This window comes from Numida meleagris, chromosome 4, assembly GCF_002078875.1.
Source record: "Numida meleagris isolate 19003 breed g44 Domestic line chromosome 4, NumMel1.0, whole genome shotgun sequence".
Classification (NCBI taxonomy): Eukaryota; Metazoa; Chordata; class Aves; order Galliformes; family Numididae; genus Numida; species Numida meleagris.
This window is the reverse complement of record NC_034412.1, coordinates 68892051-68913130: the sequence shown is the minus strand read 5'-3', so window position 1 is coordinate 68913130 and position 21080 is coordinate 68892051. Positions and strand designations below refer to the sequence as shown.

General features: G+C 36.0%; 1 protein-coding gene across 3 annotated transcripts in view; it reads left to right on the top strand.

Moving 5' to 3' along the window:
* SLC7A2 (solute carrier family 7 member 2) overlaps window positions 1-19109 on the top strand; it is a 40612-nt gene extending 21503 nt beyond the window's left edge. For 2 of the 3 annotated variants that reach the window (XM_021395227.1, XM_021395228.1), the window contains 11 exons: window positions 3346-3733; window positions 4840-4995; window positions 6936-7101; window positions 7680-7816; window positions 8271-8493; window positions 11033-11172; window positions 14139-14241; window positions 15227-15432; window positions 15700-15866; window positions 16810-16918; window positions 17533-19109. In XM_021395227.1, the coding sequence (XP_021250902.1) occupies window positions 3361-3733; window positions 4840-4995; window positions 6936-7101; window positions 7680-7816; window positions 8271-8493; window positions 11033-11172; window positions 14139-14241; window positions 15227-15432; window positions 15700-15866; window positions 16810-16918; window positions 17533-17720 (1968 nt within the window). In that variant the 5' untranslated portion in view covers window positions 3346-3360 and the 3' untranslated portion in view covers window positions 17721-19109. The remainder of the gene's footprint in view (window positions 1-3345; window positions 3734-4839; window positions 4996-6935; window positions 7102-7679; window positions 7817-8270; window positions 8494-11032; window positions 11173-14138; window positions 14242-15226; window positions 15433-15699; window positions 15867-16809; window positions 16919-17532) is intronic. The other variant, XR_002438144.1, reaches the window with a different exon arrangement.

Sequence of the window (21080 nt, the reverse complement as noted above, 5' to 3'; positions counted from 1 at the left end):
ATCATCTGGCCATGCAATGAATGGAAGACCTGGTATGAATTGTAAGCCTGAACTCATCTGTTTGGGTTGGCATTCAGATGAGCAGTGATAAGGTAGTAAATTGTCTGCTTTACAGCTAGGAGTTCTGCAGTCAGGAAAGACTGAAATTAAGAAGAAGGTTCTGTCAGCAGCTACTGTAGAGAAAAACCAACAAGACAATAAAGAGACAAAGGGAAAGGAGAAGAATCTGTACTTATTCAGGTACTCCAACAAATTCTGTCTATGTGCATGAGACATGAAGAAGCTTTTTGTTTTTTTCCCCTGTGTTAGATCTATCCAATTCCTCTCCTGTCAAAACTAGGTCCCCCTGTCCTCTTGGTCTCTTTGTTGCATGCATTTGAAAGGGAAAAACTGTAAGCTGTGACATGAACAGCTGTGGACTTCTTTCTAGGAATGCATTCAGGGAAGGGAGAGGCTTGAATGTGGACTGAGCATTGGTCCTCAAAGCTCAGGCAGTTGGACTGGGGCCTCCCTTTTTCAGAGGACTGTTGAAGATATTTTCTGTGTTACAGAGTAATCAGTAGCAAAAGAAAAGCTTAATCCTGGAGAGGTTTCAGGAGTGCAGTGACCCAGAGAGAGCAGAGTCAGGAGCTGCCACCTCAGTTTGTTTGCAACAAAGGCATCTTGCCAATGTCAGTGACGAATGGACTTCATAGGTGTTTGCTTGTGACAAATGTCTCTGCAAAGTAGACTTGGCACAGATTTGAACAGGAGAAGAAACAGATTGTACCTGCTTCTAGCCTTACTAGATGTCTTACTAGAGATAAATGCCTGCAAGCATCAAGCTGAAGCTGTGAGGAAGCCTGTGAGAAGAGCCAGAGCTGATCAGCTGTTCAGGGACAGGCCTGAGGAGCCCAGCCAGAACTGGTGGCAGCAGGTAAACAGGTTGCAGAGGTCCCAACAGGTTTCGAGTGTAGCAGGAGTTAGGACCTTTCTGAGTGTGGCTGCAGTCGGTGTGAGGTTGTCCAGGACAATGCTGCCACCAAAAGGCACTCCCAGCCATTGCCTTCTTGCTTCTGTAGGTTAGTGGCTGAGCATGAGGTGTTTTCAGCTGCAGTGCTATGGTGAGTTGTGCTTGTCCAGTAGCACAAATCCTTAGAGGCCTGTGCCCAGGTTATTCTTCCAAAGTGGGTAATATGCATCCTTACAGATGACACCTTAGATGAATCACTTGCCAGTGATTTCTGAAGGCACTTTGTTACCACCTGTGCCATTCAGGCCTGTGTGGAGACCAAATGACCTCATCAGTTCTTCCTGTCAAGTATGAAGTGATCTGTACTGGACTCTTCCAGTGTCTCATCCAAGTCTGAATGGGGCCCATGTCTGAGGCAGTGCTCTGTGCTTGGGGCACAGTAACAGAAGTTGTGAAGTAGTCAGACATTTGTTGTGCATACACAGATAGTTAGGAACCGGTGTAAGGCATCCGGAATTGCAGTCATCGTCATAGGATATGGGTTTTTCAGGGTTATGCAAGGATGGATATACCTAAAACATTATGTTTTTTGTGAGTGAATATTTTTGGGGTTTTTTTTTTTTGCCTCTGTGAAGTTTTTATCTTCTACCTTTTCTTCGCTTGTGCTGCAGATTTAAAGAAGACCAAAGAAGAAAGGGTGAGTTGGAGTCAGAAGAGGTGTTTCACCTTACTGACCTGTGGTCGGCAAGAACCAGCCTCCTGTTCAGAAACACAGAATCATAGGAGTTGGAAGTGATCTCTGGAGATCACCTGGTTCACCCCTCTGTTCTTTCCACAGGAATCAGAGAAAGTAGAAGCAGAAAAAAAAAACATATTTTTTCAAAAAGATTGCTTCTCAGCAGAGAAAAGCATAATGGCACCCACCTGGACACTGTAATAGATGACTTTACAATCGTCAGAATTTATTGCAAAATACAAAGGAGTGGAGTGATCCGAGATCCATTTGAATAACAAAAGCCTTGGAAATTGTTTAGTGTTCAGAGAACAAACTCTGCCAGAATAGTTTTTCCTGCTAATGAAATATCAACAATCTATTTGAGGGGGAAAAAAAATCACTCAACACCCCCCTCAAAAAAAAAACAACCAAAAACAAAACCTTGCTTTCCTTGCCTCCTTGCTCAGTCCTGGGGCAGCCATCACCTTTCTAATGAGCACTAGGTGTCTCTGCCTGAGCTATTCAAGTCTGTTTACTGTCGTTTCAACTTCCCTTTCCCTGAAAATTGAAGGGAGACGTTTTTTAATGAGTCTCTTTAAAGACAAAAGCAACATGACAGTGTACTTGGGGGGGAGCTACAGGAAGAGGATGAAAATGTTTCTGCTCAGATTTCTCCCTCTTCAATATGTGAGGGATTTTTTTTCAGGCAGTCGTTCAGAATGGCAGTTTTCTTGCCTCTGAATCCTTGTTCTAGGAGCGAATACTGCCATAGTGAGACATCCCTCTTGATGGAAAATCATTGCTGTTAGTGATGAGTACGATTGCCTGTTACAGATCCAGAAGACTGATATAGACATAGAGCAGAATAGACTTCTTTAAATGAAAAACAGTCCCAGTCTTAGGAGGGTTTCTCTAAACAAATCATGAGCACAGCGTACATATTCATGGTGTGGATTGCAACAGTGGAAATCAGTCTGGGGAGATGGCAGATGGCATTGCTTAATTCTTAGCAAACTCTTCTTACCTATCAGTTCTTGTTAGAAGCTTACCAAGGAGAGTTTTATACGTCTCTTTTAAAGATAAATGGTTCTGGGAAACCTTGTTGATGTGGGAGGGAGTGGAAACACTGTTTTAATCTTTCAAGCAGTTTTTACCAAAGTGAATTCTAAAGGCAAAAGCCATATTATTTGAATCCAAAAGGGAATATCCAAAAGAATATTGCATTGGCTGTGTCAGAACGCTGTATTTTAAAGCTTTTGGTGTTTATAGTCTTGATATTGTAGTGTTACATCTTTAAAATCTGTATTTATGTCGGTGTTGAGCCTTATCTTGAAAATCCTAATGATATATGAGTTAATAGATGTCTGTTCTGGTACTGTTTTAGAAATGTTTAAGAAGAAGCCAACAACAGATAAAGAGAAGCAATTTCTTCTTTTTATTACAGCACTATCGTAAACCAAAACTATTTCTTTTTCCCTAGAGAAATAAGTATGAAATGTAACTGAATCCCTCATATGCTTTGTGGGGGAAAAGCACATGCTGAATTATTCAATGTCATAGAGGAGTGTAAATATACTAATAGGTGTGATTAAAGTTCTTCATGTAAATGCATTTATTTGCTGTTTTACACAGTTACAGCGCTACCTGCTGTGTACTGCAATGATTTATTTTGTTTCAGAGCTCTCCATCTACCATGTTGCCCTGTGGACCAGTTTTGACCTTTGTTCGTTGCCTGGTGCGTAAGAAGAATGTCAAGGGGGAAGGTCTTGAGGACTCGTTGTGTCGATGCTTATCTACGCTGGACCTTATCGCACTGGGAGTTGGAAGTACCCTTGGCGCTGGTGTCTATGTCCTTGCTGGAGAAGTTGCCAAATCTAATTCTGGACCTAGCATTGTCATTTCTTTCCTCATTGCTGCCCTGGCATCTGTGATGGCAGGTCTCTGCTATGCTGAGTTTGGTGCTCGTGTTCCCAAGACTGGTTCTGCGTATTTGTATACTTACGTAGCTGTTGGTGAACTGTGGGCCTTTATCACTGGTTGGAATCTCATTTTATCCTATGTTATAGGTAAGCCTAAGAGCAAATGTGGGACCTGAGGCATTCTGAGAAAGCAGATATCAGGAAGGGATTTGTTTCTTTCTGTCTCAGTACTTAGCTGCTGTTATTTTTCAGTCCTACTGAGATCAAATAACTAAGGTCAATTGATTAAGTTATTTCCTACACTGCATCACTTTGTAAATAGAGTTTTTGCAAGCTGTGTCAAACAGTAGTGATGATGTAAACATGATTTCATTGCTGTACTTGATCAGCAAGAATAATTTCAGTGGAAAACACAGCAAAGATGTTTACATGAGCCCGCTCCCATCACTATAGTATCTCCCTTTAAGAATGTCATGATGTTTAGTTCCTAACTTGTTACTTTTATCTCATACTAATTAAATATTCTATTTTGTGATCTCATAAAACACAATATTGACCAGGTCCATGTAAAAACAATACTTATGTGGTAGATGTTCAAAGAACTGCTTCGGTGCTTTGTCAAAGATGACAAATTTGATTTAAATGTGTTTTCTTCCGGAAGTACATGTTCCACTATGTGATGTATAAACATACTTATCTATATATGCATACCTAATTACAGGGCTGTTGCCCAAATCACTACAAAATCAATATAACTGAGTGTTGTTTTGTAGTACATTCCTGGTAGAAAAGCGGTAAGAATGAGGTTGTATTTAGCTGTAGTCACATACATTCTTTACCAGAGGAGAGCATTAGTCTTAAATACTAACTCTAGCAATATGTATCTTCCTAGTGTTTTTTTGCTTTACTACCTGGTAGACAATCTTTTCTTCATGTTATTTATTAAACCATTGCTTTGTATTGTTTAACATATACATAATATTTCAACTTTAGAAATAAGTGTCTTCCAGAAGGACATCAAGTATAAATGACATAGAAATATTTTTTTTGCAATATTTTGGGAACAAATTAAGTACAGATTTGTATATTTTAGTTGTAGAGTAGTATGCTATTGTTTAACTAGGTGGAAATCTACAATGTTAGAATCTCTAAATAAATCTAGCAGCGTGTTTAGTTTTATTTCCTTTTCAATAGAAGTAACTGTATCTCATTGCATTCATGAAAAACTCTAAATATGCATGTTTTTTATGAAGGTACATCGAGTGTAGCAAGAGCCTGGAGTGGCACCTTTGATGAACTTCTTGGAAAGCAGATTGGTCATTTCTTCAGAACCTACTTCAAAATGAATTACCCTGGTCTGGCAGAGTATCCTGACTTCTTTGCCGTATTCCTTATATTGCTTTTATCAGGTAAAAGACAGATATCTCATTTATGATGGTTGTGAAGTCAGAGTGTTTCTTACAGTCAAAAACAAAAAAATGCCAACCTATAGTTTGTGTTATATCAGAAATATGTAATAATATCTGAGCAGTTTAGATGAACATTTACGCATTGACAAAGCGATTCTGGGAATGAAATTTGTATGAACAAATTAAATTTTTATGCATACTTTCTCCTTTCCTTGAAGATGAAATATAAAGTAATCATTTATTGATAGGTTTTATAAAACCTATGATACACATTGATACAGAAAAATCTTTACTTCTGTCGTATTTTTAAATTACAAGAACGGATTCCAAGTATATGCTTTTTGAGGCATCAGAAATTTCCAAAATAGTGCAACTTTCTTGCATGTTTTCATTTGCTTTACAAAAGTAAATGTTCTTTAAGTGAAGGAAGTGCTATGTGTGTTTTAAAGTGTATAGTTTGTTTTGAACAACTAGAAGCATTTCATTTTTCAACTAGAAGCATTTCAGTGTTCATTAGAGGTTTTACACATCTCAAATGTTTGTTGTGTTTAGACTCTCTTTAGATCAAATAAAAGCAGGAGCTTTTCTTCTCTAGAAAGTTAAACCGATGTGTATATAAACACTTATTCTCTTATTCTGCTACAAGTGTTTCTGGACTCATTATTGGGGAAAATATTTCAGTTCAGCTCCTAATTCTACAATGAGCGGCCAGTGCATCTTGAGCTTTTATTAGGTCTCTGTACATAAAAGATGAGTAGTAGAATAACATAGGAAGCATTAATTTGTGGTTGTGCTTGTATCTTCAATTCATTTCTTCCATCTGGTTTCTGGTTGTGCTTGACTTATGAGAAGAAAACAGAAAAAAAAATGAAGAAATTGCTGAAGTCCCTAACTGAAAAGCGTTTGAGAACTACGTTGGTTAAAAGACAGGATTCATTTAGGTTTAGGATGCATCTACAGTGTGAGTTATACTGCAGTGTAGAGATTCCCAAGGTGACTCAACACCCACACCTCCAGAAATTGTAGCCAAAATACCATTTATGCGGAAAACTTGAGCAGCTCGTATAACTTCTGTGCTGTGATGAGATAGAAAACATCTCATTAGCAGAGTCAGAAATTTTTTAGACTTTATCTTGAGAGGCTTAAAATTTTCTGAGTTAATCTCTAAATAATGAGGGAAAGCATGTATGTGATATTAATGGCAATGCTTACAGTGCAGAGAAGCCAGAGAGACTTTCCCACTCTATCCAGTTTTTCTTGGTCTGCTTTCTGCCTGTTATTCCATTAATGTATTAGTATGCTCACAGTTGTTAGACAATAGAATCCTGATGAAATTACTTTCCTATCATTTAAATGCACTAGTCTGCAACCTAAAGCAAGTATATTTTATGTCATACTTTTTTTATAGTATCTCTGTAACTCAGAGATATATATGCGCTGGAGGCATGCATTTATTCCAAAGAATTTGTTAATTAGCTAGGAAATGGGGCTCTTACTCTGTGAGGGATATGAGCTGAAAAAATTAGAATTAACAGATTAGGTTATTAATCTAATAATAATTATCATTTTTAATCTAATAATTAAGTATTTGTTCTGTACATGATAGATTCTACCAAGCTGTTCTTAATAAAAAACTTTTTAGCTCTTCTTGGTCCGTCACATAATATAGAGATATGAACTAGAATCCCAGAAAAGCAGTAATAGTTGCTCAAAATACTTGTAAATACCTCAAGAGTACAGTTAAAGAAGGTTGCAATTTTATGGTTTCCAATACACTTGTCTTTTTCTGTGCTGTCAGTTTACTAAATTTATGCTAAAAGTATAAAGTCGATTGCTGTTTTTATTAATATTATTTGTTTTATTGACATATATATCTTCTTGAAAATAACTTTTTTACTGTAAGCGACAGTTCGTGTTTAAAAATTCTTTTTATTTTATAGGTCTGTTGTCATTTGGAGTAAAAGAATCTGCATGGGTGAATAAAATTTTCACCGCTGTTAACATCTTGGTCCTTCTCTTCGTTATGATTTCTGGTTTTGTGAAAGGAAATGCTGACAACTGGAGAATAAGTGAAGAATATCTCATAAACCTTTCTGCAATAATGGAGTAATTACTTTTAAAAATATTTTAAAATTACTTTTTAAAAATGACTTTCTCATGTTCTAACCAATTTTGTGTTATACATGCTTTTGTACTATTGCAGGTATTAACAGATAGCTCAGTTGTTGGGAATGATAAACTTTTTATTCCTTTAGAAAGTGTTTTTATTTTCTTGTTTGAATTTTCCTTTAAAAAAAAAAAAAAGCCTGTCATATTTCAAGACTTTTATCTGTAGCCATTTGAGAAGTTACTGGCTTCTTGTCCTTAAGCCACAAATTGATTACAGTATGTGAGTACAACAACAACAATTTCCTACACCATTAAAATTTTAATACCCTGCCACGGACAGCAAAGGGGGTAAGATGATAGTTACTAGATTCAAGTATTATTCGATTTGCCGTTATTTTTGTCTTACAAGTTTTCACATGAATGTGTCTTCTCATGCTGTTATGTAAAGTGGAAGCCTGTCTTGAGGACAGCATTTTAAGATATTTTCCAGAGTTGCAGGGGAGGAAGGTGCATATGTTTGACCTACCAGTAATAAAAAATAACATGTTTTTCTGCTGTAATTTTATTCTTTATAGGAACTTTTCATCCTACAAGAATGTGACAAGTATATATGGGAGTGGTGGCTTTATTCCATATGGTTTCACTGGAACATTGGCTGGTGCTGCAACCTGTTTTTACGCTTTTGTAGGATTTGACTGCATTGCAACAACTGGTATAGTATTTATGTGTGCGTGTGTGATAGCTTTTGGAGAGTCTAAAGGAATATAATCTGTCTTTTTCAGACTTTTTTGTGCCTAAATCATGTTAATCAACCACCCATTTTTAACAGTTCTCTGAGATATCTCTTCTAAAGGCTGTATTATATAAGGACAATATGGATTGAGTACTTAGAACTTACAAATCATAGGAAAGTAAATGGAAATGATGGGTTTTGAAAATTCTAAATATAGAATGTATTTTATGTCCATTAATTATGCCTGTGTTTTTTAAATGCCATTTCTGGCAACGAAATAACTGATCTTAATTTGGGCAGATTTAAAAAAATTATTCTGTAGATATGATTCTGAGGATTTAGGCTTACAAACTTATTCGTATGTCTATGATGATATCTTGTAAAGCTGAATGTAGGTGTGTGTGTTTTGGTTTTTTTTCTCTTTTATTTTCAGGAGAAGAGGTCAAGAATCCTCAGAAAGCCATACCCATAGGAATTGTGGTGTCCTTGCTTGTCTGCTTCATGGCATATTTTGGGGTTTCTGCTGCGCTGACTCTTATGATGCCATATTATCTGCTAGATGAGAAAAGTCCTCTGCCAGTAGCATTTGCATACGTTGGATGGGGTCCTGCAAAATATGTTGTAGCCGTGGGATCCCTCTGTGCATTGTCCACAAGGTAAAGACTTTGATATGCTTTGGAAAAGCTGATGGGTACTATAAGACATTTAAATATACATTAATGTGTTTGTTTTGAAGGCTCACTTCATGCAAAAATTAGCAATAAGTATTAGAAGCATGTTTTAGTCTTAAGCAAATTTTCCTCACAATATTTTCATTAGTTTATGTTCCTGTTTAAACATTGCTGTTACTGAACTCTACCTCTCTGACTTTTAACCCAAAAATTATTTATTAAAATAAGTGTTTTCAGATATGTGACCTGCAAGTTATCTCTATTAACTAATGAAGTATACCTCGCTCCCTTTGTCCTGTCTTGCAGTCCATTCTCAAACACTTAGCAGCTTTTCAGACTCTGTGTACTTGCAGGCAAAACTGAAGAGACGAATACCTAGCTCCCCTTATCATCTTCATTCTCCAATAGCCAATCTGTCTTCTGACATCATTCCTTCCTGTGATTTTTGTGGGATTATTTGAGTTGTAGATTATATCTGTAAGCATAGGGTAATTTATTTCCTCCTATAAAACTGTGAATGTAACCTGTTATTTTAATTTAAAAGGTCAGGGAAAGCATACAATATATTAGTGTGTGTTCATATATATCACACCCTAGTTGTAGTGTGCTATAAACACTTTCATAGAACAGAACATTGCTTAGTGCTTAAATTTAGGGATAGAAAAATGCCAATGCCAGTCTTCTACTTGAGGTTTTGTAGGTAAGGAGTCATTCAAGTGAGCTTCAATGATATGAGTACGGGCTGGCATACCACGAAGGAAAAAGGCATACCTGCTTAAGCAGGAATACTAACAGTACTCTGAGATAACCCTGATGAGCATCAGCCTGATGAAGATGGTCACACTAAAATAGACAATGATTTAGAGGAAGGGAATATTTTGATATAAAGGTTACAGAAAAAGGAACTTGTTTCAGAATGACGTAAAAGTGTTATGTGGCTGACTGAAGAATATAATTTACACAGTTCGTTCTGAAATTATTATTGTTATTTTCTATCTCGCTGTCACTGAAATTTTCCTCTATATTGATTAATAGTAGAAGTGATATTTAAGTGCAAACTAATACTGAAAGAGAAAATAAACGGAGATAGTAAAACACCATTTCAGAAATTTGAACTGCTGGTCTGTTTCTGGTGTATTTTGAAGTGTTACATTTCCTTGTTTGGAGAGGTTAATCTTTCAGTCTGATGATTTGTGTCAGTTTAGAGCAAATCAAAGGATACTGTATTTCATATTGTTCACTTTAGAGGTGTAATTAACAAAACCAAAATCAGATCATTGCTTTTGGTTCATACAGCTACCTCTAATTATGTTATGTTGTGAACTTGTTTCCTCTGAATAAAGATGTTCATTGGTATTTCCATTATTTATGTGAACCCACTTAAAGAGAGGTAGGATCAATACACTGTACGAAGTCAGAACAGCACAAATTTAGTTGTGGATTTGAACAGTATCCTTATTTAAAGAATAAAGGGTTGCCCTGATTTATAAAACATTCATTCTTGAAAAGAATATTCATACATTAAATCAGTTAATGCGCAATGCTTATCTCATGAGATTATCTCATTTGTGTCTAACCTTAATGCTTGTGCCTCATGAGCATTACCAGAGGTACTTAGCATCTGTGGTATGTAAAATCTGAACCTTCTTTAAGTGGCATAGTTGACATCCTGAAGTACCTAAGGCAACCATTCACCTGGTTAAATGCTAGTGTGCTGCTGTGGAGGTTGTATTGGCTATGAATTTGTCTATTGGCCTTTCAAAGTTTTTTGTTTTCATAATTATGATTATTTAATTTTGAGGGAAATAAACCACCTAATGTAAGAAGTCTGTTTAAAAAGAGCTTTGAGTTATTGACAGTTTAAAAGCTTTCTGTGTGCTGCTAATAACAAATCTAAAATAATTACTTCTTCCATAAAGGAAACAATCTCAGCAAGCTTGACTTGAGGAGCATTAATTCAAGGAAACAATGTGCTCAAGTGTAACTGCTGGTGCTTACTTTGAATTACTATTAATCAGCAGCCTCTCCTGGAAATTTGAAGTATAAAAGATGCTGCTAATGCTTATTGATTTGCTGCTGATGACTGACAGACTTTTTTGAGGAATACTAAAGCTTAATTGCAGTTAGTGCGACCTGGAATACGTTTCTGGTCCACTAATGCCCAAGAACTACAGTGACGGCAAGAGTTATTTTGCTAACCCAAATTCTCTCTAATGAAGAAATTATAATTCTAAATTAAAAAAAAAAAAAAAGGCAATCAACTTTACAGGGAAAAAAAAAGACATTTCTGTTTCTGTCTGATCTGTAGTTTCTTCAGCTATGAGGCTTTCTGATTTTGTCTTATGATCATAAGATTCTGTACATGACATTAATTAACATTGTTTATCTTTTCCATGATACAACTCTGCTGTCTTATGATCATAAGTTTATGTACATGCCATTAATTAGCGTTGTTTATCTTTTCCATGATACAGCTTTGCATGAACTGTGTTTGCTATGTTGCATGTGTTTGCTTTTTACTCAGTCTTCTTGGATCCATTTTCCCAATGCCACGTGTAATCTATGCTATGGCGAAGGATGGGTTGCTTTTCAAATGTCTAGCTCAAATCAATTCCAAAACGAAGACCCCACTAGTTGCTACTCTATCGTCTGGTGCAGTAGCAGGTGAGACTAAGAGTTGATCCTTGTAAAGAAAGGTGCACTGCGAAGCGTGTTGCATATGTGGAAATAAAATCACTGTTGTGCAATTTTGATTTGCTTTTGACTGATCAAACATAACTGTTGCCAGGTAAAGTAGGCTACTAGTGAAACTTTTCTTTACCACAGATTTTATATTTGTTTGCTAATCTCAAGAGCTTTCAAAGCCTAGGTTCAAAATAATCAACAAACCTTAGAACAACACTGATCAACCAAACAGAAAACCAAGAGCAGCAACACAGAGCCTAAACCAAAACTAAACCAAAACCCATTAACTCTTCCAAGCATTCTTTTTGTGTAGTTGGGTTTACCAGTAAAGCACTGTGCTTTTAATAACCTGTATTTGAACTATACATTTTTCTGTTCTAGTCTTCTCGGCTCTATGTTCCCTTTGCCCCGAATTCTGTTTGCCATGGCACGCGATGGTTTACTCTTTAGTTTTCTTGCCAAAGTGAGTAAGAGGCAGGCACCAGTTTTTGCCACCTTGACAGCAGGGGTCATCTCTGGTAAGCTCTCAAAGCCCGTGTTTCTTAAAACTGAGATTTGAACACTCTGTGCACGTGCATGGTAATTCATATTTTTGAAAAAGGGCTGCTTGTTAACTTCCCTTGCATGTAAGATGGGAATAAAATCAAAGGGTGTAAGAACTCAAAATCATACCAATCCTGATGGTGGTAATGTCTTTAATGTCAGAATTCAAAGTGATTTTATTTATTTATTTGTTTGTCTGTTTATTATTAAATATTGACTTCCTGTACTGTGAATAAGCTTCTTACTTGATCTGAGTCCCTTAGGCTGATACTCTCCTTATAGGATTTTCTTGTCCAATGACCATAGATATATGTACCACATCTGTAATGGGAAAAGCAGCTGTCAAGTTTTTTATTATGAGACATGAGAAAAAAAATCTGTATTTGCAGTGGGATCAGCTTTTGTGTAAAATCATACACAGATTTTATTTTCACTTTCTTCTAAGGAAAATTAATTCTATTGTGGTACAAGCTTACCAAGTTATAATTGAGGGCTGTGTGTTTGTGTGTGTGTTGGGGAAGTTATGCGTGTATGCAGATATATATATATATATATATACACACAAAAAGAAATTTTTAACATACAGATGTTTCATTTTTGTCCATACTTCCTGAAGAGGCACTGCCCAAGTTTCATTGCGTTATTTCAGAGGGATGTCCAATTAGCTAAGAAACTGGAAGAACTAGATGTATTTAACTTAAAGGCAAATAAATGCCTTAAAACTAAAATGTGAAAGACATGCCTTATAACATTTAGCAATCTGGCTAACATTGATTTAAACTGAGTTCAGAACTAAGACTAAAACATTTTATTTTGACTTTTAATTTATGTTACTGATGTTTTCCTCTATAATAATTTGTTAGTGCAGTTATGTGGGATGAAATTAACACCTTTAGCTGAAGTCACAGTAATGAAGAAGAGAAAGAAAGCCATATTACCTAAAGGGTAAACTAATTGATGTAGCTGTACAGCCCTGACTGTAGCTGTGCAACAGCAGTCACGGGGACTTGCTTTTAGACATCATGGGGAATTTGGTGTATGAATAATTTATCTGAAGACAGCTTAATCTGTTTTTAAAAAGATGCTTATTTGGTAACTTGTGGTCATAAATATTTTTGCCAGGGTAGTTAAAAATATGCACAGCAGCTCATATTATCTGATTTTCCTATTAAATCCTAGCATGGATTGTTTCATAGCTTTAAGAAATATTATCCTTTATCCTGTTAGCCTGTTAGGTGCTTGGCCTCAATTAAAGTTACCAGGTCACAGCTAAAGCTGAGCCAGTTATCACATGCTGTTACTGTGACTTACCTTTTCACGTATCCTAATTGTGATTCTGAAACTCTGCATATGGAGAAATATTTAGTTCTTTAACTGTAAATTTGTCTGCCATCATTACATAGAACTTGAGTAGAATTAAGAGAGGTGAAAAAGCATTTTTTTCTCTTAGTCAGAAACTTGCAAGAATTTTTCAGTTTGGATCTAATGTATAAGAAAACGGCTTTGGCTACAAAGTAGCCTTTTGAAGCTAGAATTTAAAATTAAACATAGCTACTTTATATTTGGTTATAACAGGTTCTGTTCTTTCTCAGCTTTGCTTACCTACGCATTTTAGTATTCAAGGTGGTGAGATATTCAGAAATGTGCCACATATATGAAGAAATGACTTCTTACAATAAATGACTTGGATTTATGAACATCCACCCTCTTTAAAGAAGACAGGATGATTTTCCTTCCTTCATTGGAAGAGGAGACTGGCAGATGAAAAAAAACTTACGTAACACAGCAGTCATGCTTTTTGAAGTCATGTTTCCATCAGAATCCAAAAAGACAGGAACGTGTGTTTGTGTGTTTGTGCACTCATACACCTGTCTACAAATATAGAAAATGTATTTATATAGTAAATATATATAAGCATTTCTGAATATAGAGAAGTTTGTGTATGCATACACACACGGTGTATAAGGCCTGGAAATTTTACATGCTTACTAGGTTGCATCATTGTTCCTCTGTTTTGCAGTGGAAGCCATTTCTTAACTTTTAAAAGATTCCTTCACAACATCAGAATCTTACTCTATAAAAATGTATTTTAATGTGGCCCCCATTCAGCAAGCCACCTATGCAAGTACTTCTGTTCAAATAAGTCCAATACAAGCTGCTTGATTATGCAGCATGACTGTATGGTCCATCAGTGTGCATATCCATATGAATGAGATTCCCAACTGTAGGAAATTAGGTTCAGAAATGTTGGCTATGACTCCAAAGGTGTTTTTAAGGATTACTATGATTTCACTCATATAGCTCTCAGTAAAACAATTTGAAGTTACACTGGTGGCGGACTTCAAAATCTTGACTCAATATGTAAGCCTCATACAAATTTTGCATTTTATTTTCTTTTCCAGCTATTATGGCATTTCTGTTTGACCTAAAGGCTTTAGTGGATATAATGTCTATTGGCACACTTCTCGCTTATTCACTTGTGGCAACCTGTGTGCTCATTCTTAGGTGAGTCTAAAACACCCTTTCTGTTTTACTGCGGTTTATATTGTGTTGTTCACTATCTGAACAGAAGTCATATTTACAGTGGATGTTTTTTGCTATATAACTAAATGTTTGAGAGCTATCTGTATGCATATAAATAATTATTGAGAAGCATTTACCTGTCAAAGAAAAAACTAACATATTGTCATATCAGTATAGCAGTTAGTCACATCAAAGCTTCATGTGAAATCTAGACACCTTTTCTTTTCCAGGAGATAATATTTTGATAGAAATACAATCAGTGCTGCACCTTGGGCCTATCACTTTGTGGTGACTGTATGTGGAAAATGGAGATGGGTGAACAAGTTAAAAAAAATCGCTTTGTATTGTCCTGTCAGAAGTCAATAAGGCCAGACAAACATTTCAAGATCTGGTAGCCTAGAAGAGAGTACAAATATTAGCTCTCAACAATTGAGATCATCGCTAATTGTCAGTAGAACTCTGTTATGTCTTCAGTTTGTAAAACAGTTCAATAATACCAATATATTTCCACTTTAGAGAAGACCATTGTATCCCATACTGACCTATCTAAAGTGTGTATTTTTAAAAATACACTTACATTCTAACAGAGGAGATGTAAAATTTCAGTTTATTCCAGTTAATAGGCCCCTTACATGAAGCAAAGCAGAATGAACTTGCCACTGCAGAAACTTCTTTACCCTTTCCCTGCTATTGACCACCAGATCCCCCCTTTTGTGCAAGACTGGTAGTTTATCTGACCCTCTGGTGCATTCATATAGCTTAAAAAACTACTGACAAACAAACATGGCAAAAAAGTTGCCATAACTTGTTTATATAAGTTAGTGACTAATCATATGCACTCACATATTGGGAAATTCTCAATCTCTACTGCAAAGCACTTAGTGCTTAAATGTGTTCCTAGAGGCATATTCCTTCAATTCCCAGAGTAAACTTCATTATTTATTACCCCACTTGTTTTGTTGCACAGGTACCAACCCAGTTTAACCTATGAGCAACCCAAATATTCTCCAGAAAAAGCAGCTTTGGCTGCATCAGAAAAAGAATCTGCAGTAAGTGAATCACAGATAAATATGATACAGGATAGTCACTTCAGTCTTCAGACTCTGATAAATCCATCCAGTTTACCTACAGAACAGACTGCAACTACTGTTAACTGTTTAGTAGGTCTGTTAGGTAAGTAATATACAACATTAATGTAAATAATGGAATTTTATTACAGACAGAATTAAACATTGAGTAATAACATGCCTTTCCTCAGTCATCATTAATGCATCATTCTGGAGAATGCTTTTATATTTCATGATGGAATTAATCTGTAATCTTGTGTATTTTCCATTACTTAATCTTTTTCATAGCATTTCATACTGAAGTTCCTCTATCATTCTTCTTAAAAGTTACTTCCTCTTCAATGCTATTTCCATCATTTTGTTTTTCACACAGCTTTCTTGGTTTGTGGCTTGAGTGCTCTCACTACATATGGGACTCATTTCATTGCTAACTTGGAGCCCTGGAGTACTTGTCTTCTTGCTGCATTGGTGGTGTCCTTCATAGTTACCATTCTCCTCATCCAAAGGCAGCCTCAGAACCAGCAGAAAGTGGCCTTTATGGTGAATAAAACAATAGCTCTAATGGGAGGTTTGGGTGTATTCTAAGAAGTGGGAGAGGGGCAGAGGGAAAGAGACAGCCCTTTTTCAGGTAGTCTTTCATTACTGCACGGCTATTATCATAGGTTTTTTTGGTGACTGTAAAGGTAGTGGATGCTCACTGCTGAATCATGCGTAGGTCTCATCCAGATCTCAGAACTAGGGAAAGGGTTTTGCTGCCCACAGATTTAATGTGTGGCACAAATATGAATGTGGCCATACAAGAAGGGTGTAACTGTTGGGTTGCTGTTACAACTAGTGGATCTGACAACGCAGATCTTCTAGCTGTTCTTTCAGACACATGCCCAAAGTACACACCGTTGAGGCACAAGGAAATTTAGTCCTCAGTTTGAACACTTAGGCACTAGAAAACAATTCAGAAACTGATCAGCATATAGTCAGATTATCTGCGTTGTCTGCAGTGATTTGGACCACAGTACAATTCATGCCTCCCCGAGGTATGCCCTTTCATTTTGAGCTTTCACTTCTGTTCTGAGGTCAGTTAGTTAATGGACTAGATAATGGAAATAGTGAAGCATAGTGATGAGAATAAAAGAATCTGATGTAACTGGGGAGGCAAACTGGAAAAAAGGGATATATCTATAGAGATGGAAATAATACTTTTTTCGGCTGTACATTCAGGAATTAATTAGTATGTGTTGAAAGATTTTCTTCACAGCCTTAGAGAACATATTTTAAACATAACTTACTTTAAATGTTTAAGATTTGTCGAAATTGGTCATTAGATACTGAAAAAGAAAATTTTACTGTACTTCTTTTCCTATTTTTTTTAGTGAGATTTGTCACCTCTAGATCATGTTGTATAACTGAAATATGACATAAGTAGTTGATATTTTTGCAAGAAATGATATTTAATATTACAAATGTTTTAAATATTTCCCTTTAGGTTCCGTTATTGCCATTTTTACCATCGCTCAGTATAATGGTAAATATTTATCTGATGGTACAATTAAGTGCAGACACTTGGATCAGGTTTAGTATCTGGATGGCACTTGGTAGGTACATCTGCTCATTTAAAACACCTTCTTTGATAGGACTGATGAATCCCGTCTTAGATAATTTAATTATTTGCCTTTAAATATTGGAACAAAAGTCTATGTTTTAATAAAAGTCAGCTAGTATTTCTAGTTCAAATAAAAATCATGCCTTAGAAAGGATATATATACACAGCCAAAACCATAAAAACAGTTTTGAGATAATAGGAACAATCAAAGTTATAGAACTAATTCCATTAAGTTACAATACTTTTATTTCTAGTCTACTTAGCTAAAATTTTGCTGAAATCTTTTTGTAATAGTTTTCTTTTTGCTGTATCAGACATTCTCCTTTAAGATATGGAAAATTGCATTGATTTTATGTAGTCATAAATTAGAGATACTGGTTTCCATGACCTGTTAGAACAATCAGTTATGCAAAAATGATGCACTGGAATTAAGCACCTCCACATTCCGTGTGAAGAGGGAAGACCTGAAGGCTGAGCTATCACTCTAGTACTTGGCTTTTGAAAATTTGCTCAGCCTGACAGAAAAAAATAACTACTTTTTAATGCACTACTTGCCTGAAAACCCTATTAACCTTTTTTTTTTTTTTTTCCCTTTCCTTTTGAAAGGCTTCATAATTTATTTTACTTATGGCATCAGGCACAGTCTTGAAGGCCATCACAGCAATGGAGATGAAGATTCTTGTTCAGAAAATAGTGGGCTGCAAGAAAAGAACCCTCTGGATGAAGTGGATGAACCTGAAAATGCAAATGAAAGTGATAAATTTCTTGCACATGAAAGGACAAGTGAATGTTAATCTACGTAAATACACAAGTCTTTTAAAGCTTTAATTGATATTTTACTTGTGGACTGAAATTTCAAAAGCTTTCTGCAAACAATGTGCCTCTCAAAAGTGTTTACTACAAGGCCTGGCTGATACTTTGGACAAGCTGCTAATCCATCTTCAACATTTCAGGACTGACAACGTGGAGATTAATATTTAAATAAAACAAACAAATGAGAGAAGTACCCTTTGGCAAGCAGAAATCTGGATGTATTGTTTGAACTGACATACACAGTTGCTGGCAATCACAAAAGATAAAGAACTTAAAAACTGCTTGCAAGAAGTTCAGAATATTTTACACTGCATTGTGAACACAAGTGCCTTTCACATGTCCTCCTTATCTCTGTTACATGTTCTGGTGTCCCAAATAACAAAGAGACTAACTCACTATTAAAATACCAGGTACTATTTTTTTTCTACAGAAATAACTCTCATGGGAGGTAAATTGAAGATAAGCCTGAAAAATATTTGTGAAACAAATGATAAATTGACAGACCTGATACTTTGCAAATAGTAGAAGATCACGTATTTATATAAAAATAGTAAATAAGGAATTGCTTACCCTTACTAATTAGTAGTCATGAAGAACTCAAATAGAAAAGATCCTTTAAAGGCTTTTATTCCCTCTAAATACTGTTCAGGATTTTCACTTCTGTCTTACACAAATACTTTTCACTTCAGAGATGCTCTGTATATAAAATAATACTCCCAAGAGGGGTTATGTTGTTTTCTGCAAAAACTTATCTTCAGAAAATTAATGCCAAAAATCCCTATCTTCTTTTCAGATTGAAGGGGAGCTGAAAAAAAAACAAACCCAGGCTTTGGAAAGAATGCTTTTCAAAATAGTATTTCAGTGCTTCACCAAGCCATAAAAAATATGTTAGCACAGCATTTTTTGTGAGTCAAATCTACACCTACAAATCTATTCATGTGAGTAGGATGTCCAAATGCTAACTTATGTAAGGAACCAAATGACTGCAACAGTGCTGTGTGAGCCATTATTTTAAAGCTAGTGAAAATGGACACTGTTCTTTTAATGTAAAAGTCACATTATTTAACAAGGGTACCCAGACACCTTCTCTCAGCAAATAGTAGGCTTCATTCAGTCCCTTGAAGAATTCCACAATATGGAATTATTTTGCAAGAAATCATTTATAAAAATAACTTCCCTAACGTACAAGAGAATTGTTTTATACTTTGTCATGGAGCGTTGCAGTCTGAAGCATAATATTGCCAGTAGTAATCACTGATATTAATCTCCATTCTTACGTACAAAAAATTTTATATCCTGTGAGAATGATGTTGGCTGACAGTGAAAAGCACCTTTTTTATAATAGCTGGAATTTTCAAAAAAAAAAAAAAGAGACCAGTTATGCTGCTTCTGTCCATCTCCCTTTCTGTCTTTTTCATAGCGATAGATTCATGCTTTTTAATCTAAAAATGAGTTTTGTTGTTGTAAGAGAGTAACATGCCTAAATGTAGAAGGCAGAAAGAGGAGTGCTTCCTGATAGAGAACCCTGGAATGTGCTGGTATTCCATGGAGGAATGAGTTTGTAGTCTGAAGCCTGATGCCTTTCTTCCCAGTTTGAACCGGTAGGAGAGCATTTTTTGCAGCACTGGTAGTTTGGAAGGGATTTGTACTGTTGCACTAGTGGCCTCTGCTGTCTGCTCAGCTCTAGGAGCAGCAATCTGAAAAGATCTTCACCACTTCTTTTTTTCTGGGGCTTATTCCTGGTTTTATAGCAATCCAGAGAAAATCACCAGAAAACATTTGCTGGAAGACCAAAGCAGAGCACTTGTAGATGCCTGTGTTTTTCTTTCAAAGTACAAGATAAGGAGCAAACAACAGGAAAACCACCTACATCTTATCTGAGGTTCCAGCATGTACATCCTGTAACAGCTGTTGTCCTGAGGACTGTTGTTCTAAAGACTGGTGGTCCTTAAAAATGGATTGGACAGAGGATGAGGAGAAACTATAGAGTAAGTGGCAATGCAGTCCTGTTTATTAATGTATCATAATCCATCCTAATACTGATAAGTTATAGCCACTTCTTTGCGCAATTTGTCTTTGTTTTACAAGATGTTGTTAAAGAAACACTAAAATGTCCTGTTAGACTAATACAATATAGTCTATGTAAAATGTTTTGTTGACAGGGATAGATAGTAATTTTCAGAGCTGTGCTTAGAGCTATTGGTAGGTTTCAGAACCTTTCTTCAATGAATGAAAGAGCCATCTGTGTCAGTTGGATCTGCCATTTTAACTGTATTTCTCAACTGGGGCCCAGAGTTATGAAAAAGTGACAAAAGAACTATCTGTTCTTGTTTAAAACAGAAGATATTTCTAGAATAGGAATCCAGCTCTAGAAAGGAATCCAGTAAGGTAATCCTGATAGATTTTGACACAAATATTTTATTTAAAAAAAAAAAAAAGTAAATGAATGTATGTTCTATTTTCAATACCATAGGTATCTGAAGTAGAAATAGTGATGCTTTTCCTGATTTGTAACTACTCTGTCAAGAGCACAGCTTCTTCAGTGGCTGTTTTTTAGAGGGCATCCTTACCTGTCCTTCCCAGCTGCAAAAATGTCCTGCTGTTGGGGCAAGCCTTCAGTACTCAGTTGAAGCTTTTGCACAATGTATTTACGAGTCTACAGTGAAAGTCAGCTGTTTTAAATTCCTTACACATCTTGGTGTGTGGGAAGCAGAGACTTTTTTCTGCAGATGCTGGTGCGGCAGAGCAGGCAAGTCAGGCACCTGAGCTGCAAACTGCTGTGATTCTGTGATGTGCAAGGAAGATCCCATTCCCTCCTAGCACCATCATATTGAATGAATGTGTGCCTGCCTGTCTATATGCTTGCACAGATCTGACATTAGCCCATAGTGATTTTGATGTACTGATTAGAATAATTTTTATACTGCACTGGAATTTTCTTTTGAAGGGAGACTGTCAATGTAAGAAACTTATGACGAAAGCAAGCGCTAGCTAAGACTTTTGGAGATACATGAGAAATTTTCCAGCTTATGTGTATTTTGCATATAGTCTTTTCCCCCCATGTTTCTGTATTATTAGTCCCCCATAGTTACAGTAATTAATTAGATAAAAATAATGTGACTGTTACAAATGTTGCAAGGGAGACTAGGAGTGGCTGCAGCACAGGAACTATCCAGTTAACTAATGATAAATAAAATGAAATTAAAGAAAAATCATTGGGTATTCTCAGTTGCTTCGACTGCACAAGGCTTATTTATATATGTGTATAGATAGTGCCTTTATTAGTCCATGGCTAAAAACACTAGAAGCCAGCTGTGACATATTTATGCTAATTTTGATGT